The sequence below is a fragment of the Odocoileus virginianus genome, chromosome 13, assembly GCF_023699985.2.
Source record: "Odocoileus virginianus isolate 20LAN1187 ecotype Illinois chromosome 13, Ovbor_1.2, whole genome shotgun sequence".
Taxonomy (NCBI): domain Eukaryota; kingdom Metazoa; phylum Chordata; class Mammalia; order Artiodactyla; family Cervidae; genus Odocoileus; species Odocoileus virginianus.
Genome location: NC_069686.1, coordinates 57,251,492 through 57,271,042, shown reverse-complemented (window position 1 = coordinate 57,271,042; position 19,551 = coordinate 57,251,492). Strand labels below are relative to the sequence as shown.

The 19,551-nt window shown below is 33.5% G+C and overlaps 1 protein-coding gene across 4 annotated transcripts in view; it reads right to left on the bottom strand.

The window, feature by feature from the left end:
- The window catches only part of DPP10 (dipeptidyl peptidase like 10), a 1,494,592-nt gene that overhangs the window by 35,191 nt on the left and 1,439,850 nt on the right, over nucleotides 1-19,551 (bottom strand). For all 4 annotated transcript variants that reach the window (XM_070476307.1, XM_070476306.1, XM_020892274.2 and 1 more), the window contains exons 16-19: nucleotides 19,161-19,282; nucleotides 17,645-17,692; nucleotides 6,017-6,115; nucleotides 5,840-5,909 (exon numbers count right to left, since the gene is read on the bottom strand). In XM_070476307.1, coding sequence (XP_070332408.1) covers nucleotides 5,840-5,909; nucleotides 6,017-6,115; nucleotides 17,645-17,692; nucleotides 19,161-19,282 — 339 coding nt within the window. The remainder of the gene's footprint in view (nucleotides 1-5,839; nucleotides 5,910-6,016; nucleotides 6,116-17,644; nucleotides 17,693-19,160; nucleotides 19,283-19,551) is intronic.

Here is a 19,551-nt window from a genome sequence, read left to right as displayed (position 1 = left end):
ATCATTTATTTCTGTCTTTCTCTACTATGATATATCATTCCAGATGACTAACGTAGGGTTGATTAATTTCTTTGTTTATTCTAATTCATGTGTTCCTTCATTCATATACTCATTCATTCATTCTATCAATATTTTATGAATATATGTGAATATAAACACTGTGTTAAGGCAAGACAATACAAAAAGAGCTGTTATCATGAATGAGTTTATAGTTTAAAAGAAAAGGCAGCAAAGCAAATATTATAACCTAGTGTGGTTTCATGTTATAGCAGAGGTGTGCATAGGGTTATATAAAAGTATTGCTTGAAATATTAATAGAACTTTTCCAGTTGGAAAAGGAAACTAAAGGTACTAGAAGATTATGGGAAAAGATACAGAGAAATAATTGAGAAGCTAGTATTTCCCATAATAAAACAGTTTTCAAAAATATCTAGAGCAGTGAATATCTCTTTAGAGGGTGGTTGGAGTCAGAATGTGATGGAGAGTTAAGTGGAAATCACATGAAGATTTTTTGTATGCTGTGTTAGGAAATGTGAACTTTAAATCAACTGGAGAATAATAGTGAGAGGATTTTACCCAGGAGAGCCACATTTTCAGATATGGATCTCAGAAAATTCATACCAGCATCAGAGTGGGATGAAAACTAGGAGATGATATAGCACTTAATCACTGAAAGGGAAGCATAGGTAGAGAGCGGGGTGGCAGATTAGAATTGACTCGTCCAGATATACCATCTTCCTAGTGTGGGACTTGAAGAAGAATGTGGGCTCTTGGATGATCCCATAGGTTCAAAGCTCAAAACAAGGCACCTCTGGTATTCAACACTTTAAACAATATCTGTATTGTTTATTGAAAGGAAAATGTGTGTATGAAAAAGGTAGTGATGTTATCTTGACTGCTGAAGATGAGTAGCTGGATTATCCAATGTATCAATTAATTATATCCTGCTTTTTAACAGATTAACTATACAAAAGAGCTGACTAACAGCTCAGTTCCATTACGATGACAAAGTTGTAGGACTCTGATATGAATAACATTGATTAAATGATAAAAATACTAGATAAAAATGAGTAGTACTCTCAAATTAAAATTACACAGTGGGGCACTGTGGTAATATCCAAGTTCATATGGTTTCTGGACATTATCTACTTACTCACTCAATGAACGTTTGAGTAGTGACTGCAAAAACTAGTTGCTAGGAGGAATACACAAATAAGTGAGGTATCATTTAACATATGGAATATGTAAAATAAAAATTTTAACATCTCTCTCAAGATGCTAAAATATTTCATGATATAATAATTTCATTCTACAAATTATTTATCTGGATATTCACTTCTAGATTGTGGATTTTCCTTCAGAAACATTGGTGCAAAATCTAATGGGAGTCAGAAATTCCCTAAATAGTATGTTAAAGATATCCTCATAAAATTAGGATGAGTTGGAAAAGTAACTGCTGGATCAAAATTGTTCAAGAAAAATGTGAAGACTTTGAACAGAAGGCTGTAACTGTCAGAGGAGGAATAGATTTGAGATTGTTAGATGGGCTGATGAGGATGGTGAAAGAAAGCTTCAGGAAGATAAGACAATAGATGAATAAGAATTCATTATAATTTCAAGGAAGGTGAATTCAGTGAGATGGAGCTATGTCATAAGAGCATAAGAGAGTGTTGCATTCTGGAAACTAATGTAATTTGTTAACCAGTCACTGTCTCCTTGCATTAGACCTTTATCAAGAGTGGCATGGATAAGCTGAACATGAAAGAGCAGAAAATGGGAAGACATAAATAAAAATAATCACAATAAACCCATTGCAAGTTAACATAAATAAAACAAGTATATATATATATAAAAGAAAATAGGAAGACATGATGATTTCTTGGTACTGAATTAAACTCCTTAGCTTGCTATACTTGTCTTCAGGAACACAGCAAACAAAGAAAAAAAAATTCTCTAATAAATAGTACATCTGTTTACACTGCTTCTTCCCAGGCTGTAGGCCTTTACATTCATATTCATCTATTTAACAAATAAACACCTTTAACATCTTTAGCTGTAATATTCAGTCTTGGATTATTAAAAAAATTACAGTTTAGTCAGTAAGTTTTCACAAGGTTCCTCTATGTGTGCTAGCTACTGTGGAGATAAGATCTTAAAAAATGATTACAGATTTCAAGATGCTTGTAACCTTTCTATCTCCTCTCAGCCATTAGCACAGCTTCTTACACATAAAAGCAACATAGTAAGTGTGTATTATACTAAATTACATATACAGGATTAGAAAATAAGAATAACATAAGGTGGTTCAGACAGTACAGAACCTGCCTGCAAGGCAGAGGCCTTGGTTGGATCCCTGGGTTTGGAAGACCGCTGGAGCAGGGAGCGGCTGCTCACTCCAGTATCCTCGCCTAGAAAGTTCCATGGAGAGAGGAGTCTTGTGGCTACACCCCCATGGGGTTGCAGAGTCGGACAAGACTGAGTCACTAACACTTTCACACACTAAGAAATAATAATTCAAAGCAATATATGCTGAAATGGATATGGATGAATACAGCATATATACTATAGACTAGATGGAAATAGAATAGGTATAAATATGAATACAGACTACTGGGTTCTTAAGTACTCACTATAACACTACAGAGAAATACTAGAGAAAGACATTTAGGCCTCCGGAAGGACAATAGGGGAGTAGGAAATGCAAAAAGGGTCACGACCACACAGAGGCTACTGAGAAACATCTGTCAAGGCTATGCTTCTTCTATTTTCTATTACAGTAAAATGTTCAGTTGCCATTGATTCACCTGCACTTTCAATATCATGAAATTAGGTTTGCGTTTCAGAAAATATGGCTACAGAGAGGTCATCAGAGGATCATTTCTTCTGAGGTTCCATAATGAAGACTTAGCAGAAAGAGGATTGCAAATGGCTAGAGGCTACTTCCTTCAAGGCCAATTTTCCTTCACCTCTTCAGATTGCTGCAGCTGGTCTCCAATTATGCATTCATTATAGGATTTCCTGGATGTAAATGCATCTCTATGGATGAGGAAGTGATTCAGGGTCTGTCAGGTAACAGATGTACTACACAGAGTAGCAATAAAGTCGTGATACCAAAACCACTAAATCATTTCTTAGCCTCATTTAAGTAATAGTTACTTCTTTTATTATTCTCGACTCTCAAATTTCCCACTTAAGGAAAAAAAATTATTATTATTTTATTTTTTAGAGTGGGGAGTTTACTTATCACTGAACACAGACTTAATCTTAAGGGGAACAAATGCCCTTATATTATAAATAATCTAATTTTAGATTATATTTTATATAAATTATATATTGTATGTATGTAAACATAATATAGTCATATATATTTATATACATTTATATAATGTATATATTGTATTATAAACAATCTAACACTTAAAAGACACTTTATCTGCTGCTGCTGTTGCTGTCACTTCAGTCGTGTCTGACTCTGTGCGACTCCATAGACGGCAGCCCACCAGGCTCCTCCATCCCTGGGATTCTCCAGACGAGAATACTAGAGTGGGTTGCCATTTCCTTCTCCAATTCATGCATGCATGCTAAGTCGCTTCAGTCGTGTCTGACTCTGTGCAACCCAATAGACGTCAGCCCACCAAGCTCTTCTGTCCACAGGATTCTCTAGGCAAGAATACTGGAGCGGGTTGCTGTTTCCTTCTCCAACACTTTATCAAATGACACTTAAAAAAACACTTAAAACCATTCTGACCTATATGGATTTCCAAACTTAAATATTTTAGGAATGATCATGTAGCTCAAAGCAATAGATCATTTTTTAAATGCAAAATAAAAAACTCCTCAGTTGGGCTTTGTAAGTCATATTCTGTGAAACTTCTGAGAATTTAACTCTGAAAATCAAGGAGTTTGGATAAAGTAAATTAATATTTAGTATAGTCAGCACATGAAAACAAATGAAAAATAATGAATTAATACTCATTTTTATTTTCTTCATTATCAAAAATAGTAGCAATGTAAACTCTATAGGCCTAACTATATTATTTTAATTGCTTTAATAATGTCTATTAAATAATTATATAGATGCTAAAATATAGTATTAAATATCTATATTGATACTTTTAAATATTAAAATGACTATTATTGTTAATACTAATTATATTTATGTTTAAAATTTATTAAACTCTAAGTGCAAATATTTATGCTCTTCCAGACACTATGGTGACATGTTTATCCAAATTATTCCACATTACTGTCTTCAATTTATTTGTAAAGAAACTGAAACTTAAAAAATTAAATAATATACTGGTAAATCTTTGAACTCAGAATAGAACCTAGGGCTACCTTAATCCTAAACCAGAATCTTTACTCTCCTGCCTCTAAAAAAGACTTGACTCCTTCTAATAAGAGAGCTGAGTCTTGGGTTATTCTTCATAGTCCTCTCATGGACTAAAAATCACTCAGACCAAAGCAGAAATCTGGTGGTAGGACAAGCCAGGTGGATTCTTTGACTCAAGGCTACAGAGAGAATCAGAACTCTTGTCTACAATTTCCCCAAAGTATTGTGACACTGTGGGGCCAGAGGATATACCAAACGGAAGATCTGTCAATATGTGCCCCTGCGCATGTTAAGTCATGCTTCAAGGAGAGACGCCTACCAGGCTTCTCTCCCCTGAGAAGCCTTATTTCTCAGTGAATAAAAAGAACAATCTCTTTTCCCAAAAGGAAGTATAATGAGACAGAAGATGAGGGTGAGAATTTTTTTTCCATTTTGTTCTCATTTTAGTGCCTGAGATATTTTCCCCAATAAATCACACATATACTTCAAATAAGAATTGAATATTCAGCCACAGAAAGGAATGAAATAATGACATTTGTAGCAGCGTTAATGCAAATAGAGATTATCATTCTAAATGAAGTAAGCTGGAGAAAGACAAAAATGTCATATGATATCACTTATATGTGAAATCTTAAAAAAATGATATAAAGGAATTTATTTACAAAAGAGAAATAGACTCACAGAAAACAAATTTATAGTTACTAAAGAGGAAAGGGAGGAAGAATGCTAAGGGTTTGGCATTAACATATACACACTATTATATATAAAATAGATAAGCAATAAGGAACATAGGGAACTATAGTAAATATCTTTTAATAATCCCCAATGGAAAAGAATCTGAAAAAAAACATATATAAAGCTTTGCTGTATACATAAAACATAAATCAACTATACTTCAATTAAAAAAAGAGAATTAAAAAGAACTAAATGAAAGAGAAGTTACAGAAGAAGGAGTTAACATAAGAGCAAATAACAACTTCTTCAGGAAGATGCGAAGAACTTTTTGGGCCTCTGGTCATAAGTGACAAAGGAGAAAGTTAGGTCACAGTATTAGAGTTAAGAATAAACAATAGAGGAAGTAAAACCATTAACTATTGCATTTTCTGTATTATCTGGCTTATTAAAATGAAATGATAAATTGTTTCTATTAATCAAAATATCTAAATTAATGCAATCTGCATAAAATAATTATAATCACAATAGTTATAAAAGTCATTTGTACTAGACACTTTATATGTTATTTCATTTCATCTAAAAAGCAGGCTTGACTCACTGCGCCTATAGTTAACAACACTGTATAATACAGAAGCAAAAACAATTATACACACATCCATATTATTTAGTGGTGGTGTCCTTGGGGAACTCACACAACTGAGAACTGTCTTCCTTAACTACACACATGGGGTTTCTTCTGTTGTTTTTTAATCAGAATATTGGCATGTGGGACATAAAAAAAAAACTAAACTCTTTAGATTCCTTTATTTCAAAAACAAATAAAATACTTACATTATTAACAGAAGAGCATACTGGTTTCGGTCCGTAAAATCTTTGGGAAAGGACAACTGTAAAGGAAGTTCTTTTAAAGAAAGAGCAAAATATTAAAGATGGAGAGTCATTTACATGGAAAACTATAAGGTACAGAGAAAGTTGTTCTTGAGTGACAAAGCATGCACAAAACTTTACCATAGTCGTCAATATGAAGCATTTTAATTTCTGACTTTACTATCTTCTTTTTCAGGATAGCTTCCTTCAGCATAGAATTGCTTTCCAAAATAAAATATTCTATAAATCAGAAAGGGTAGTGCAAATAATTAGATTAAGAATCAATGCAACACAAATAATTATCCAGCATTACCATTTGATAGGCATCGTGCTAGGCACTAATTGTGAAAGTGTTAGTTCTTCATTTGTGTTTGACTCTCTGGGAACCCATGGACTATAGCCCACCAGACTCCTCTGTCCATGGAACTCTGTAGGCAAGAATACTCGTGTGGGTTGTCATTCCCTTCTCAAGGGGATCATCCCAAACCAGGGACTGAACCTGGGTCTCCTGCATTGGAGGCAGCTTTCTTACCATCTGAGCCGCCAAGGAAGCCCTAGGAACCTTTTAACCTCTCAGAATTTCGCTCTTGGATTACTGCAGTAGTTTCTAACTGGGCCTCCTTACTTTAGTGAAATTGTCTCCAGTTACCCTATACTTGGAACATGTTTACATTTTCAAAAAGTAAATCTGATCATTCTATTGTTCTGTTTAAAAATATATTGAAAATAATACAAAACTATCTAGCATCCAACGACTTCAATTCACTGTGGCTGAATTTAAATACAAAGTTACTAAGCATGCAGAAAATTAGGAAAACATCACCCTTGATGAGTACAGATTTTATTCAATAGAAAGAATCCAGAAACGCCATAGATGCATGTAATGGATAGACAATGACATTAAAACATATTTTAGATTCCGTGTATTCAGTAAGTTAAAAAAAACTGAGGATATTAGGGAGAAGTATGAAAAGAAAAGCAGTTTAAAAAGAAAGAAGTTAAAATTCTAAAACCAAAAAACTGAAAAATTTGAGGCACATAAAAATTATAAAATCTAAGATGAAAAAATACTGGAAGGGTTTAATAGCATATTAGATACTGCTGAAGAAAGATTGATTAACTATATTTGACAATATAGTGATAGACAATATAAAAAATAAAATACCCAGAAAAGAAAAAGAAAGAGACAAAGAATTGACAAAACATGAAATGAAAGAAGCATCAGTAACTTGCTGGAATTTTGATTGATATGTTAAATATATTGACTTATTGGGGATATTTTATATATAAAAATGGTGAACTCTTTAATCCATAAATAACTATATGTGTGTATACATACATAAATATATATATACATATATATATATTTGAGTCTTTCATTTCTTTTGGAAATGTTTGCTTTCATTTTAGGAGACTGACACATATTTATTACATGTATTATAGGATAGTGTATAGTTCTTGACAATATTTTAAAGGGTTATTTTGATCTATTTTTACATTTGCATTGCCTTATAATATATAAAATAGGTGATATTTGTATATTAACCTATACACATAATAATCATGATAAATTCCTTCATTATTTCTAAAATTATTATGAGCATCATTGAAAAAGCAAGAGAGTTCCAGAAAAACATCTATTTCTGCTTTATTGACTATGCCAAAGCCTTTGTGTGGATCATAATAAACTGTGGAAAATTCTGAAAGAGCTGGGAATACCAGACCACCTGACCTGCCTCTTGAAAAACCTGTATGCAGGTCAGGAAGCAACAGTTATAACTGGACATGGAACAACAGACTGGTTCCAAATAGGAAAAGGAGTACGTCAAGGCCGTATATTGTCACCCTGCTTATTTAACTTATATGAAGAGTACATCATGAGAAACTCTGAGCTGGAGGAAGCACAAGCTGGAATCAAGATTGCCAGAAGAAATATCAATAACCTCAGATATGCAGATGACACCACCATTATGGCAGAAAGTGAAAAAGAACTAAAGTGCCTCTTGATGAAAGTGAAAGAGGAGAGTGAAAAAGTTGGCTTATAGCTCAACATTCAGAAAACTAAGATCATGGCATCTGGTTGCATCACCTCATGGGAAATAGATGGGGAAACAGTGGAAAGAGTGGCTGACTTTAGCTTTTGGGGCTCCAAAATAACGGCAGATGGTGATTGCAGCCATGAAATTAAAAGATGCTTACTCCTTGGAAGGAAAGTTATGACCAACCTAGACAGCATATTAAAAAGCAGAGACATTACTTTACCAACAAAGGTCCATCTAGTCAAGGCTATGATTTTTCCAGTGGTCATGTACGGATGTGAGAGTTGGACTATAAAGAAAGCTGAGTGCCAAAGAACGGATGCTTCTGAACTGCGGTGTTGGAGAAGACCCTTGAGAGTCCTTTGGACTGCAAGGAGATCCAACCAGTCCATCCTAAAGGAGATCAGTCCTGGGTCTTCATTAGAGGGTCTGATATTGAAGCTGAAACTCCAATACTTTGGCCACCTGATGTGAAGAGCTGACTCATTTGAAAAGACCCTGATGCTGGGAAAGATTGAGGGCAGGAGGAGAAGGGGACGGCAGAAGACGAGTGGTTGGATGGCATCACTGTGTCAATGGACATGAGTTTGGTGGGCTCCGGGAGTTGGTGATGGACAGCGAGGTCTGGCGTGCTGCAGTTCATGGGGTCACAAAGAGTCAGACACAACTGAGCAACTGAACTGAACTGAATTGATGTGGATTCCATATTTTTAATTTGATTTCTGTTTTGCTTACAAGTATATCCTCTGCAAATAAAGGTAAGTTTTTTACCTATATTTCTTTTTCTTGCCTTATTTAATTAAGTCTTCTAATACAATGTTACAATTAGGCCGTGATAGCAAACACTCTTTACTTTTATCCAGTCTTGGGAGAAATGCATTGTCTTCAACATCAAGTATTAATACGATATCAGTTGTAGTATTTTTGTAGATAATAATCATTAAGCTAAATCATTTATTTATTTTTTAGTTATTATTATTACTTCATTATTATTATTGTTTTCATTTTTAATCAAATAATTTTTTTTTCTAAACCCTTTGAGTTGTTGACAGAATAATAGAGTAAGTTGCATTGATTAATTAATAAATGTTATAACAATCATGGATTTCTCAGGTAAACCCCCCATAGTCATAATATATTACCCTTTTATAAATTATTAGATTTTTGTTGCTTGTATTTAGTTAAGGAATTTTGCATCAATATTCTGAGAAAAATTTATTTTTTTGTCCTTATTATATCTATTTGGCTTTGGAACCTAGTCAATGCTGGTTTTAATTTTCCGAAAGTTTATGTGATCTCGGTATTAGTATATTAAATATTGCTCAGAATGAACCAGTGAAGATATTGGAACGGGAATTTTCTTTTTGGGAAGAGTGGTAGTGGTGGTTTAGTTGCTCAGTTGTGTCCGACCCTTGTGACCCCGTGGCCTGTAGCCTGACAGTCTCCTCTGTTCATGGGATTCTCCATGTAAGAATACTGGAGTGGGTTGCCATTTCCCTCTCCATGGGAAGAGTGAGTACTAACTGTGAATTAAAAATTTTAGTAGATAATGGGGTATTTATATATTGTACATATTCTCCTTTGAGTGGTTAGCAATTTTTCTTTTAAGAAATTTACCCATTTTATCTAAGATGTCAAATTCACTACCATTAAAACTACTTATGACATTCCATTACTATCATTCAAGTGTCTGCAGAAGCTGTTATTAACATCATCTATTTCATTAATGAAAGTGATAGTGCATTTTTCCTTTTATGGCTCTATCTAAAATTTTATCAATTTTATTCTTTCTAAAAAATCTTTTTGTTTTTATATGCTTTTGTCTACTGCCAATCCATTTCCTATATCATTTATTTCCACTCTGACTTTATAAATTCCTTCTTTCAACTTACTTTCTATTCATTTGCTCTTCTTTTTCTAGTTTCTTAAGGCAGACTCTTAGATGATTGATTTTAAAGATTTCCCTTTTTTTATAAAATAAGAATTTAGGGACATAAACCTGTTTCTAGTCACGATATTTTTGTTGTTGTTTAGTCACTAAGTTGTGTCCAACTCTGTGACTTGCATGGACTCTTGCCTGTCAGGCTCCTCTGTCTATGGCATTTCCCAGGCAACAAAACTGGAGTAGGTGGCCATTTCCTCATCCAGAGGATTTTAAGTATCCCTTATGGCAGAAAGTAAAGAGGAACTAAAAAGCCTCTTGATGAAAGTGAAAGAAGAGAGTGAAAAAGTTGGCTTAAAGCTCAACATTAATAAAACTAAGATCATGGCATCTGGTTCCATCACTTCATGGGAAATAGATGGGGAAACAGTGGAAACAGTGTCAGACTTTATTTTTTGGGGCTCCAAAATCACTGCAGATGGTGCTTGCAGTCATGAAATTAAAAGATGCTTACTCCTTGGAAGGAAAGTTATGACCAACCTAGATAGCATGTTAAAAAGCAGACATTACTTTGCCAACAAAGGTCCATCTAGTCAAGGCTATGATTTTCCAGTGGTCATGTATGGATGTGAGAGTTGGACTATAAAGAAAGCTGAGCACCAAAAAACTGATGCTTTTGAACTGTGGTGTTGGAGAAGAGTCTTGAGAGTCCCCTGGACTGCAAGGAGATCCAACCAGTCCATCCTAAAGGAGATCAGTCCTGGGTGTTCATTGGAAGGACTAATGCTGAAGCTGAAACTCCAATACTTGGCCACCTCATGCGAAGAGTTGACTTATTAGAAAAGACCCTGATGCTGGGAGGGATTGGGGGCAGGAGGAGAAGGGGACAACAGAGGATGAGATGGCTGGATGGCATCTGTGACTCGATGGACGTGAGTTTGAGTAAACTCTGGGAGTTGGTGATGGACAGGGAGGCCTGGCGTGCTGTGATTCATGGGGTCGCAAAGAGTCAGACACGACAGCTACCGAACTGAACTGAACTGAAATTTAGATTAGTTGTGTTTTCATTTTGTTTCATTTGGCTCAAATATTTTCCAAATATTATTTTCTAATAAGTAAATTCCTCTTTGATCTTTGTGTTATTTAAAGATGCAAGTCTGATGACAAAAGATTCTTAGTTTCTATTCTTCTTGATTCTTTATTTTGGCTTTATTTTTGAAGGATATTTTCAAAGTTTGTTATTCTAGGTTGGTTTTGTTTTGTTTTGCTTTCCATTGGTATTCAAAAGATTTTTCTCCATACTTTTATTCTGATAAGAAATCTGTAGTCATTCTTGGCTTTCTTACTATGTATGTAATGTGTGGATGTCTTTTTAATTTTGTATCCTGTTTGAGGTTTGCTGAGCAATTTTACATTTTTCATCATATTTGGATTTGGATGATATTTCATCAAATATATTTTTCCATTCTGAGTTAAAAATATTATAGATTTGGATATTAGCTTAAGTAGGCTCTGTTCATTTCTTTCACCATTTTTCTCTGTGTCTCGAAGTTTCCATAGATAATGTTTCAAACTCACTAATATTTTCTTCTCATTGTTTAATTTGCTTGTAATATTTTTCTGTAAAGTTTTAATTTCATATATTTAAACTTAAAATACATTCTATTTATTTTATCACTACATTCATTTTTTCTTAATATCATTCAGTATTTTTATAATTGCCAATTTATTGTACTTGTCAGGGAATTCCATAATTTTCATCATATCTGAATCTGTCTCAATTCACTGGCTTTCTTTTTCTAGGTAGTTATATTTGCTAGCCTCTTTACATAACCAGTAATGTTTTATTGGATTCTAAACATTATGATATTTATACCGTTGAGTTCTAAACATTGTTCTCTGTTCCTGTGTAAATTGTTAGTCTTTGTTATAGCAGATGTTTAAGCTATTTGGAGGGCAGCTTAATTATTTAAAAGCTTTTAAAAATATTTTATTTAGTGTGAGTTTGAATGGCCCTTGTTCTATGACTTGTTGAGCTGTACTACAAAAGGCATGGCTCTTCTGAGATCTCTTCTAAACATTCCGGTGTTCTGATTAGTTGGAACTTTAACATACCCCAGCACTGTGTGAGTCCCGGCTTTCCCCAAGCTCAGAGTGTCTTCCTGTGCATGCTCAGCTAGGTATTTTCAGCAACAGATGGAAGATGATCCCCCACAGCTCTATGCAGACCCCTGGTGTTCTGTCTCTGTCTCCCCGGATTCTGTTCCAGTGTTATCTACCCTCCCAACATTCCAAAAGCTTCAACCCTTCAGAGTTCCAATTTCTGTCTCCATTGTGTTTCTCAGGTACCCTTATACACTTATTTCATTCTTCCTCATTACACTGCTGCTGCTGCTGCTAAGTTGCTTCATTCGTGTCCAACTCTGTGCAACCCCATAGACGGCAGCCCACCAGGCTCCCCCGTCCCTGGGATTCTCCAGGCAAGAACGCTGGAGTGGGTTGCCGTTTCCTTCTCCAGTGCATGAAAGTTAAAAGTGAAAGTGAAGTCGCTCAGTCGTGTCTGACTCTTCGTGACCCCGTGGACTGAAGCCTACCAGGCTCCTCTGTCCATGGGATTTTCCAGGCAAGAGTACTGGAGTGGGGTGCCATTGCCTTCTCTGCCTCATTACACTAGATTTCAGAAAACAAGTCTGGCCAGAAAGCCAGGGCAATTGCAATGTTAATTTCACTTGTTTCCTTCCATTAGGGATCAGGGCCCCGTCATGACTATTGTCCCAAGTCTGACAAGTGTTCTTTCATGTATCTTACACAGCTTTTTTAAAAAAAATATATTTTATTTTATTTTCCTTTCTTTCTTTTAGCTAAGAGGCCATGTTTGCTTCCATGTACTCTGTGGCCAAATAAGAATATTTATTTTTTATTATCAATGGCTTATCTTTGATATTTTATTGTTAAATACAATTTCCTTAGGAAGAATATATAAGGCTTTCACGATCTGGCTCCAACCTACCCTGTAGCCTATATCTTTTGTTTTTATCTTAAATGTTTTGTTCCAGCCACATTGAACAAGTTTTATCTTGCAAGTATAAATATTTCATGTGTCATGATTGTGCATTCACATTCTTTCTTCCAGAAATGCTTTCCACTGGTTTCCCCTTTTTTTGAATGGGGCCCGCTTCTACCAGAGAAATTATTATATTCTATTACAAGCATTACATTTTCTGATTCTTGCTTTGGACTGAGAATTCTATATGAATTTCAGACACATCAAACCACCTCTCCTGTAAATAAGTATCATTTTCTATAATACAAATTTGGGAAATTAGCTGATTCCAGAGATTTCTTCTATCCCCTTAATATAAGAAATTTCTGATTATTAAATAATAGTATATTTTCAAGGAATCTATCCCACTCAACTATAAAATTTCAAATGTGAACATTTCAACTTTATATACTTTCATTAAGGATTCAGTACTTATAATGTTTAAGACCTGTCATAAAAATGCACTTAATAAACCTAATCATAGATAAAAGCATTCATTTTGGATTCAAAAGAAATCATCTGATATTTGTTAACTTAAGCAGAAATTTTTAGAGACTATTAAAGTTTTCCTTTATACCTTTAACTAGAGATCATTTTATTGGATAAAGATTTTTATAGTGAAAAATAGTTTATTGTATTAAAATGGCTAGTTGACTAAATGAGTTAGAGGTATTGATATGAGTCCGATATATGAATAATTTATCATGGTTCCTTTTTATTACCAAAAATGAATGGGAAAAATTAAATTACATGAGATAAGAGGTAGTTGAAAATTTTACTTCTAAATCATGCTCATGGGAAAAAAATCAATCCATCGTCACAGAGAAAAAAATACAAAAGATAATAAAGTCATTTTCAGAAGCAAATAATTTTTTCATGATATATTCAGAAAACATATTTCATACAAAGTTTTGTGGAACTTTATAAAGAAAAGACAGTATTAGGACATGATATAATTGTGGGACTGAGGAAGAAAAGAGGATAAAGTGAGAACAGAAAATTGGGAAGAAGGGAAAAAGGGAGAGATAAGAAAGTAGAAAGGAAGAATAAGGAGGGATGAGAAGAAAGATATACAATGCAGAAAAAAGAAGAAAGGAAAGAGACTAAAGTAAATTAAAGTAAAAGAAATAAAACATAAATGCACAATTAAGGGGAAAAATGAAAATATAAAAGAGGAAAAGAATCATAGAAATATGAGACAAAGGACTTTTGAAATGCTAAGTAAAATTTTGCATATTTATACATTTTCCAAGTCACTGAACATTTTAATGAAGGGTTTCTTTTTCATTTTAAAGATAATATATGTTCATTGCAGAAAATTAGGAAAATACTCAAGAGAAGAGAACAAAAAAATCACCTGAAAGGCTGCCACATAAATGCAAGACTTTTTACTGCTTGCAAATGTTGTCTTCCAGAATTTTTATATATAATTTTAAATACTTTTTTAAGTGGCATAAATATTTGAATTGCACAAGCATTTAGAAATATAACTTAAGCAGTTTTTGAATAATTGACTTTTAAAGACATATTTTTATTTTTAATCCTAGTGGGGAACTAGTGGCAACTTTATTAGAACAATTTAATGAAATTTTAATAAAGGACCATTTACAAATATAGGAAAATGACACAGGGAACATAAGGGATAGTAACACAACCAAGTGCTCCTGAGAATGGTTTGGTGTGTGGCTCATAGAGAGAGCAGTTACTTGGAGATGGTTGCATGAAAGACTTTCACCCAAGAGTCATAGCAGCCTGGGTGGCTACACAGGGATGATGCTGGAGACATACAGACTCCAAAGCCACTTTTCTGCCTCTCTTCAGTCACCTGTAGGATTTGCGTTAGCTGAATCCAATTAGCAGTAAATAGCAGCAGAACTTAAGTCATCAAAACAAAATCCTTCTTGGGTAGAGACCATGGGAGAGAAAAAACAGTTAAGAGTGGCTCTGAAAAGACTAATGAAAGATATTCAGAGCACAAATTAATACTCCATTAAAGTTTATTTACAAATCCCACCTTTTATTATGGGTGTTTTTTTTCACTATTATCAGTAGTATGTCTATAATTTTCTCTATTTAGAATTATCTCCTCAGTATAAACCAATAAAAAAGAAAAATATAGGGTAAATAGATAAAAAAGATTTAATGCTTATGGCTATTTTTTCCCAAAAGATTTACTGTACTTCATATTTTTTACCAGAAAGTTATAAAAGCCTCATTAGCAATATAAATTTTTTTATATTATTAATTTGTTAGGAAAAAATATTTGGTAGTGTTTTACTTTGCATTGTTGGATAACTGGTGGGTTTAAAGGTTTTCCACATTTGTTATATATTTTAATTTTTTCAATATACTTTTCATGCTTTATTCTACTTCATGTGGTCCCCAAATGAGTTATGACTAATTCATTCATTTAGCAAGGGCTTCCCTGGTGACTCAGATGGTAAAGAATCTGCCTGCAATGCAGGAGACCTAGGTTCCATCCTTGGGTTGGGAAGATCCCTTGGAGAAAGGAATGGCTACCTGCTTCAGTACTCTTGCCTAGAGAATGGACAGAGGAGCCTGGTGAGTTACAGTCCATGGGGTTGCAAAGAGTCAGACTTAACTGAGCAACTAACACTTTTCACTTAGTTCAATAATGATTAACCTGAAGATTCATTAACCCAAAGACTTAATTACAATCAAATTTAAATTTTATATGAATAAATAGTTGTCTTTTGAAAATAAAATCAAGCACCTGATTACTGTTTACAGTCCCTTTTTTTTCTTGATCTTGAAACTAACAGAATTTACTTATAAATATGAAAGATTTGCCTTAGACAAAAGTGTGTCACAATTTGTAACAAAAGTTATTAGACAACAACATCGACTTTTAACAATAGAATACAATTAATTAAATTCACGTTGGAAATTTTTAAAAAGTCATCATCTTGGCAGAATATGCAATGTAACACAAATAGTTGTTTACCAAGTAATTCCTGTGTTGCAAATATATCTCATCCTCACAGAAAATTCATTTACCAATTTTTTTTACAAGGAAATAGATTCTATGAGATTATACCCACAAAAGATATGTGACAGAATCACTTTATACATTAATTTTTACATCTGTGAAATTCAATCTTCTTTCCATTTTATCAAATATACTGCCCTTATTATCTTTATTGTTGCTCTCAGTATTAATATTCAACAGATTTAATATGCTTACTATAATCTCTTTAGGATTTACACTGATAAATAGAAACTAAAAGATGTGCTAAATGATTTCCAAAATCACACAAAACTCCATTAGCTATTTAGAAGTTTTGTCTTTTTCTATGAGGCTGGATGTCTCCATATGGTGGTATTTGAAAAGTGTAAATGGTCTTCCTCTGTCCTTTAAAAATTGTATTTGTCCTTCAACATTACATTTTATACCATCTCTCCTTTAAGTCAAAGCATTTAAGTAAGACTTCTACTTAAAACTAAGTATGCCATGAGAGAGACAAAAACAATATAATAAGTTTTACGGTGGTGATCATAAACCCCATTCTGGAGTCAGACTGTCTTATTTTATTCCCACCTGTGCTATCTATTATATTAGATTGACTCTCTCCAAGATTTTTAACCTCTTTGGGACTCAATTTCCTCATCTGGAAAAGTGGGTGATACAATTAACAATATCAGGGGTGTTCTGAGGAGTAAATGTATTAATAAATATAAGCCTCAATTACAATAGATTATGGGCTTCCCTATAATCAATAGCTTAGTTGGTAAAGAATCTACCTGCAATGCAGGAGACCTAGGTTCAATTCCTGGGTTGGGAAGATCCACTAGAGAAGGGATAGGCTACCCATTCCAATATTCTTGGGCTTCCCTTGTGGCTCAGCTGGTAAAAAATTTGCCTGCATTGTGGGAGACCTGGGTTCAATCCCTGGGTTGGGAAGATCCCCTGGAGAAGGGAAAGACTACCCACTCTAGTATTCTGGCCTGGAGAATTCCATGGACTGTATAGTCCATGGGGTTGCAAAGAATCGGACATGACTGAGCGACTTTAACTTTCACAATAGATTATATTAGTCTATGATAAATCATTACAGCATGAGGGTATTGATTAAATAAAAATTTTAAATGAAAGAAGGAGAAGAAGGATAGATGAAAATAAGGAAAAGAGAGTCAGAAAGTAATTTGGCTATTCATTTTTAAGATCAGCTCAACCATGTTTGTGGTTATACTCTTTACTATTAAAGTTCTTAAACACATTGACCACATCTTACTAGCAATGAACACCCAGTTTCTGTCATATATCCTAATAAAGTCTTCACTCAATAGATGATGGACAATTTAATAAATATATAAAAACATAAATGAATATGTAAAACTAGTCATGGATAACTAAAATAAATAGGATATAAAGTATATGAAACAATATATTTTTCATATTTTTTTCTAAAATAAGTGCATTGATCTGGAGAAATAATCTACATGAGATTCAAGAAAGAATGGACCAGAGAGCCCTAATGGGCCAATAGGCTGAAACGTACCTAAACGAACTTCATCAATCACTCCTCAGTCAATTTAGATACAGAAGATACGCCATTTCAGGCATACATTGATAAGATCCAACTCCAATTATAAAGCAGCCTGACCCATTTGTTTTACTATTTCTCTTACACACACAAGGTCATATTGATGGTACCTATGCCTCTTTCCCCAGTCTGAGGGCTCCTTTGAAGAAGGTTCTAGAGCACAAAACTCAGAATGAATAAGATCATATCAAAGACTGGTGCCAACCATGACTATTCCGCATTGTGTGTTCATGTACTTACTTGCTGGGTTGTCTGTGCTATGTAGGCTGACTACTGGAACCCCTGGACCTGGATTTTAGAAATATATGTAGAAACATTTTAAAGACATCTAAATAATAACTATTGGAAGGTTAGATGACAGAATTCTTTTTTTCCACATGCATTTCATAGTTAAAACATAATGAAATAGAAATCAGATTTTCTATGCACATTTTATTCAGAAAAGTAAGAACATATGGGGAAAGAAACTATTTACAAGATTATTGTAAAGATCCTCCCTTCCCCTTCTCTAAAATGCCATATACTTCAATATCTCTATGGTTTCAGTCAATCTAATGCACCCTACTGTCTTCTAGTCTTTAATAGAATAGTCACTGATCTGTCAGTTGATTTCCAAACCTGTGACCTCTTACCCTCTCATCCAAGATTAAATTATATTTACCACTCAGCCAAGAAGGAAAGAATGCATGCATATTAGAAATATTTCATCCACAAGACAAATTAAATTTTGGAGCTAATCTTACATTAATTTAAAAATATATTAACTGGAATAGCTATTTCAAATACACTGGACAATTCAGTTGTAACTTTAAGATGTTATCTTGAAACTTCACTTCTATAATGAACTCTATTTGGAGGCTAATGGTTTTTCTCTGGTGTCATCAAACAAGTACATCTCTTTTTTGATTACTTTCTTTAAGATGTCAAGAGAAAAAAATAATGAAAAAGAGCAAGTATTGTTCTTTTCCTCGTGGTATCTTAAAACAGGACTGAACAAGATACCAGCTAAAGCTGTAACACTGAATCCATTGCATTATAAGAGGATATCTCCCATTTCATCAAAGTGTCCTATTAAAGGTACAATGATTCCTACTAGTGTAACCTAGACACACTATACCACTAGGCAAGACTTAGCATACTATTATCATATAGAAGAAATAATTGGGGTGAACACACTTTCTCTAAATTTAAGGAGGCTAGACCCAGAGAATTAAATTTTTGTAGATCCTAAATTTCTTAACAACAAAGCCATTATTTCAACAAGGAGAGTGTTGCTTTTCCTAAAGTCTAGGTAAATTATTTTATTATTCTAGGATGACTTTGCTAATGTAAACGTTTATTCACTTTTTAAAAAGGTTCATATAAAATAGCACTTATTGATCATGTACCTGTATACATACTGACTTACTCCCAATTTCTGTCTTTTAAATAAAGTAATGGGGAATACATGTAAATCCATGGCTAATTCATTTCAATGTATGACAAAAACCACTGCAATGATGTAAAGTAATTAGCCTCCAACTAATAAAAATAAATGGAAAAAAAAAAAGAAAAAAAAAACACTGAAAAAATAAATAAATAAAGTAATGGATAAGATTTATATCACAAAAAAACTCTTATTTATTACTTTTAAACAAAAACTTGTGTAAACTAGGAATATAAAATCATAGATTGAGGGTAATCATTACTACTGATAGTAATAGATACTGATCAAACAAAATTGATAAAATAAATTTTAACAGAAATCAACTATTACCTTTACAGAGTAATAAAAAATGTTGATTCATGGGACTAAAACTAGCATCAAAATATGTACACTGTTCTTTCATAAAATTACATGAAATACATTGACGATTCAATAAGCCTTCAGTAGAAGCACTGGGGAAAGAAAAAGAAAGTGAGAAATGTTACTATTCCAGGTACTTGAACGTGTGATATCATTATTTAAATATCAACATAAAGAAGTTACAGTATTATTTAAATTGAAGTTCCTTATAAATTACCACTTATCATAAAAATGCAAAGTCAATTTCCATTACTAATGTTAAGACATACACATTTTTCTTCTCAGAAAAAAAATTAAAGTTATGAACACCTATACATATATAACATGTATATAGTTATATATGCTTTAAAGAAATGGACTT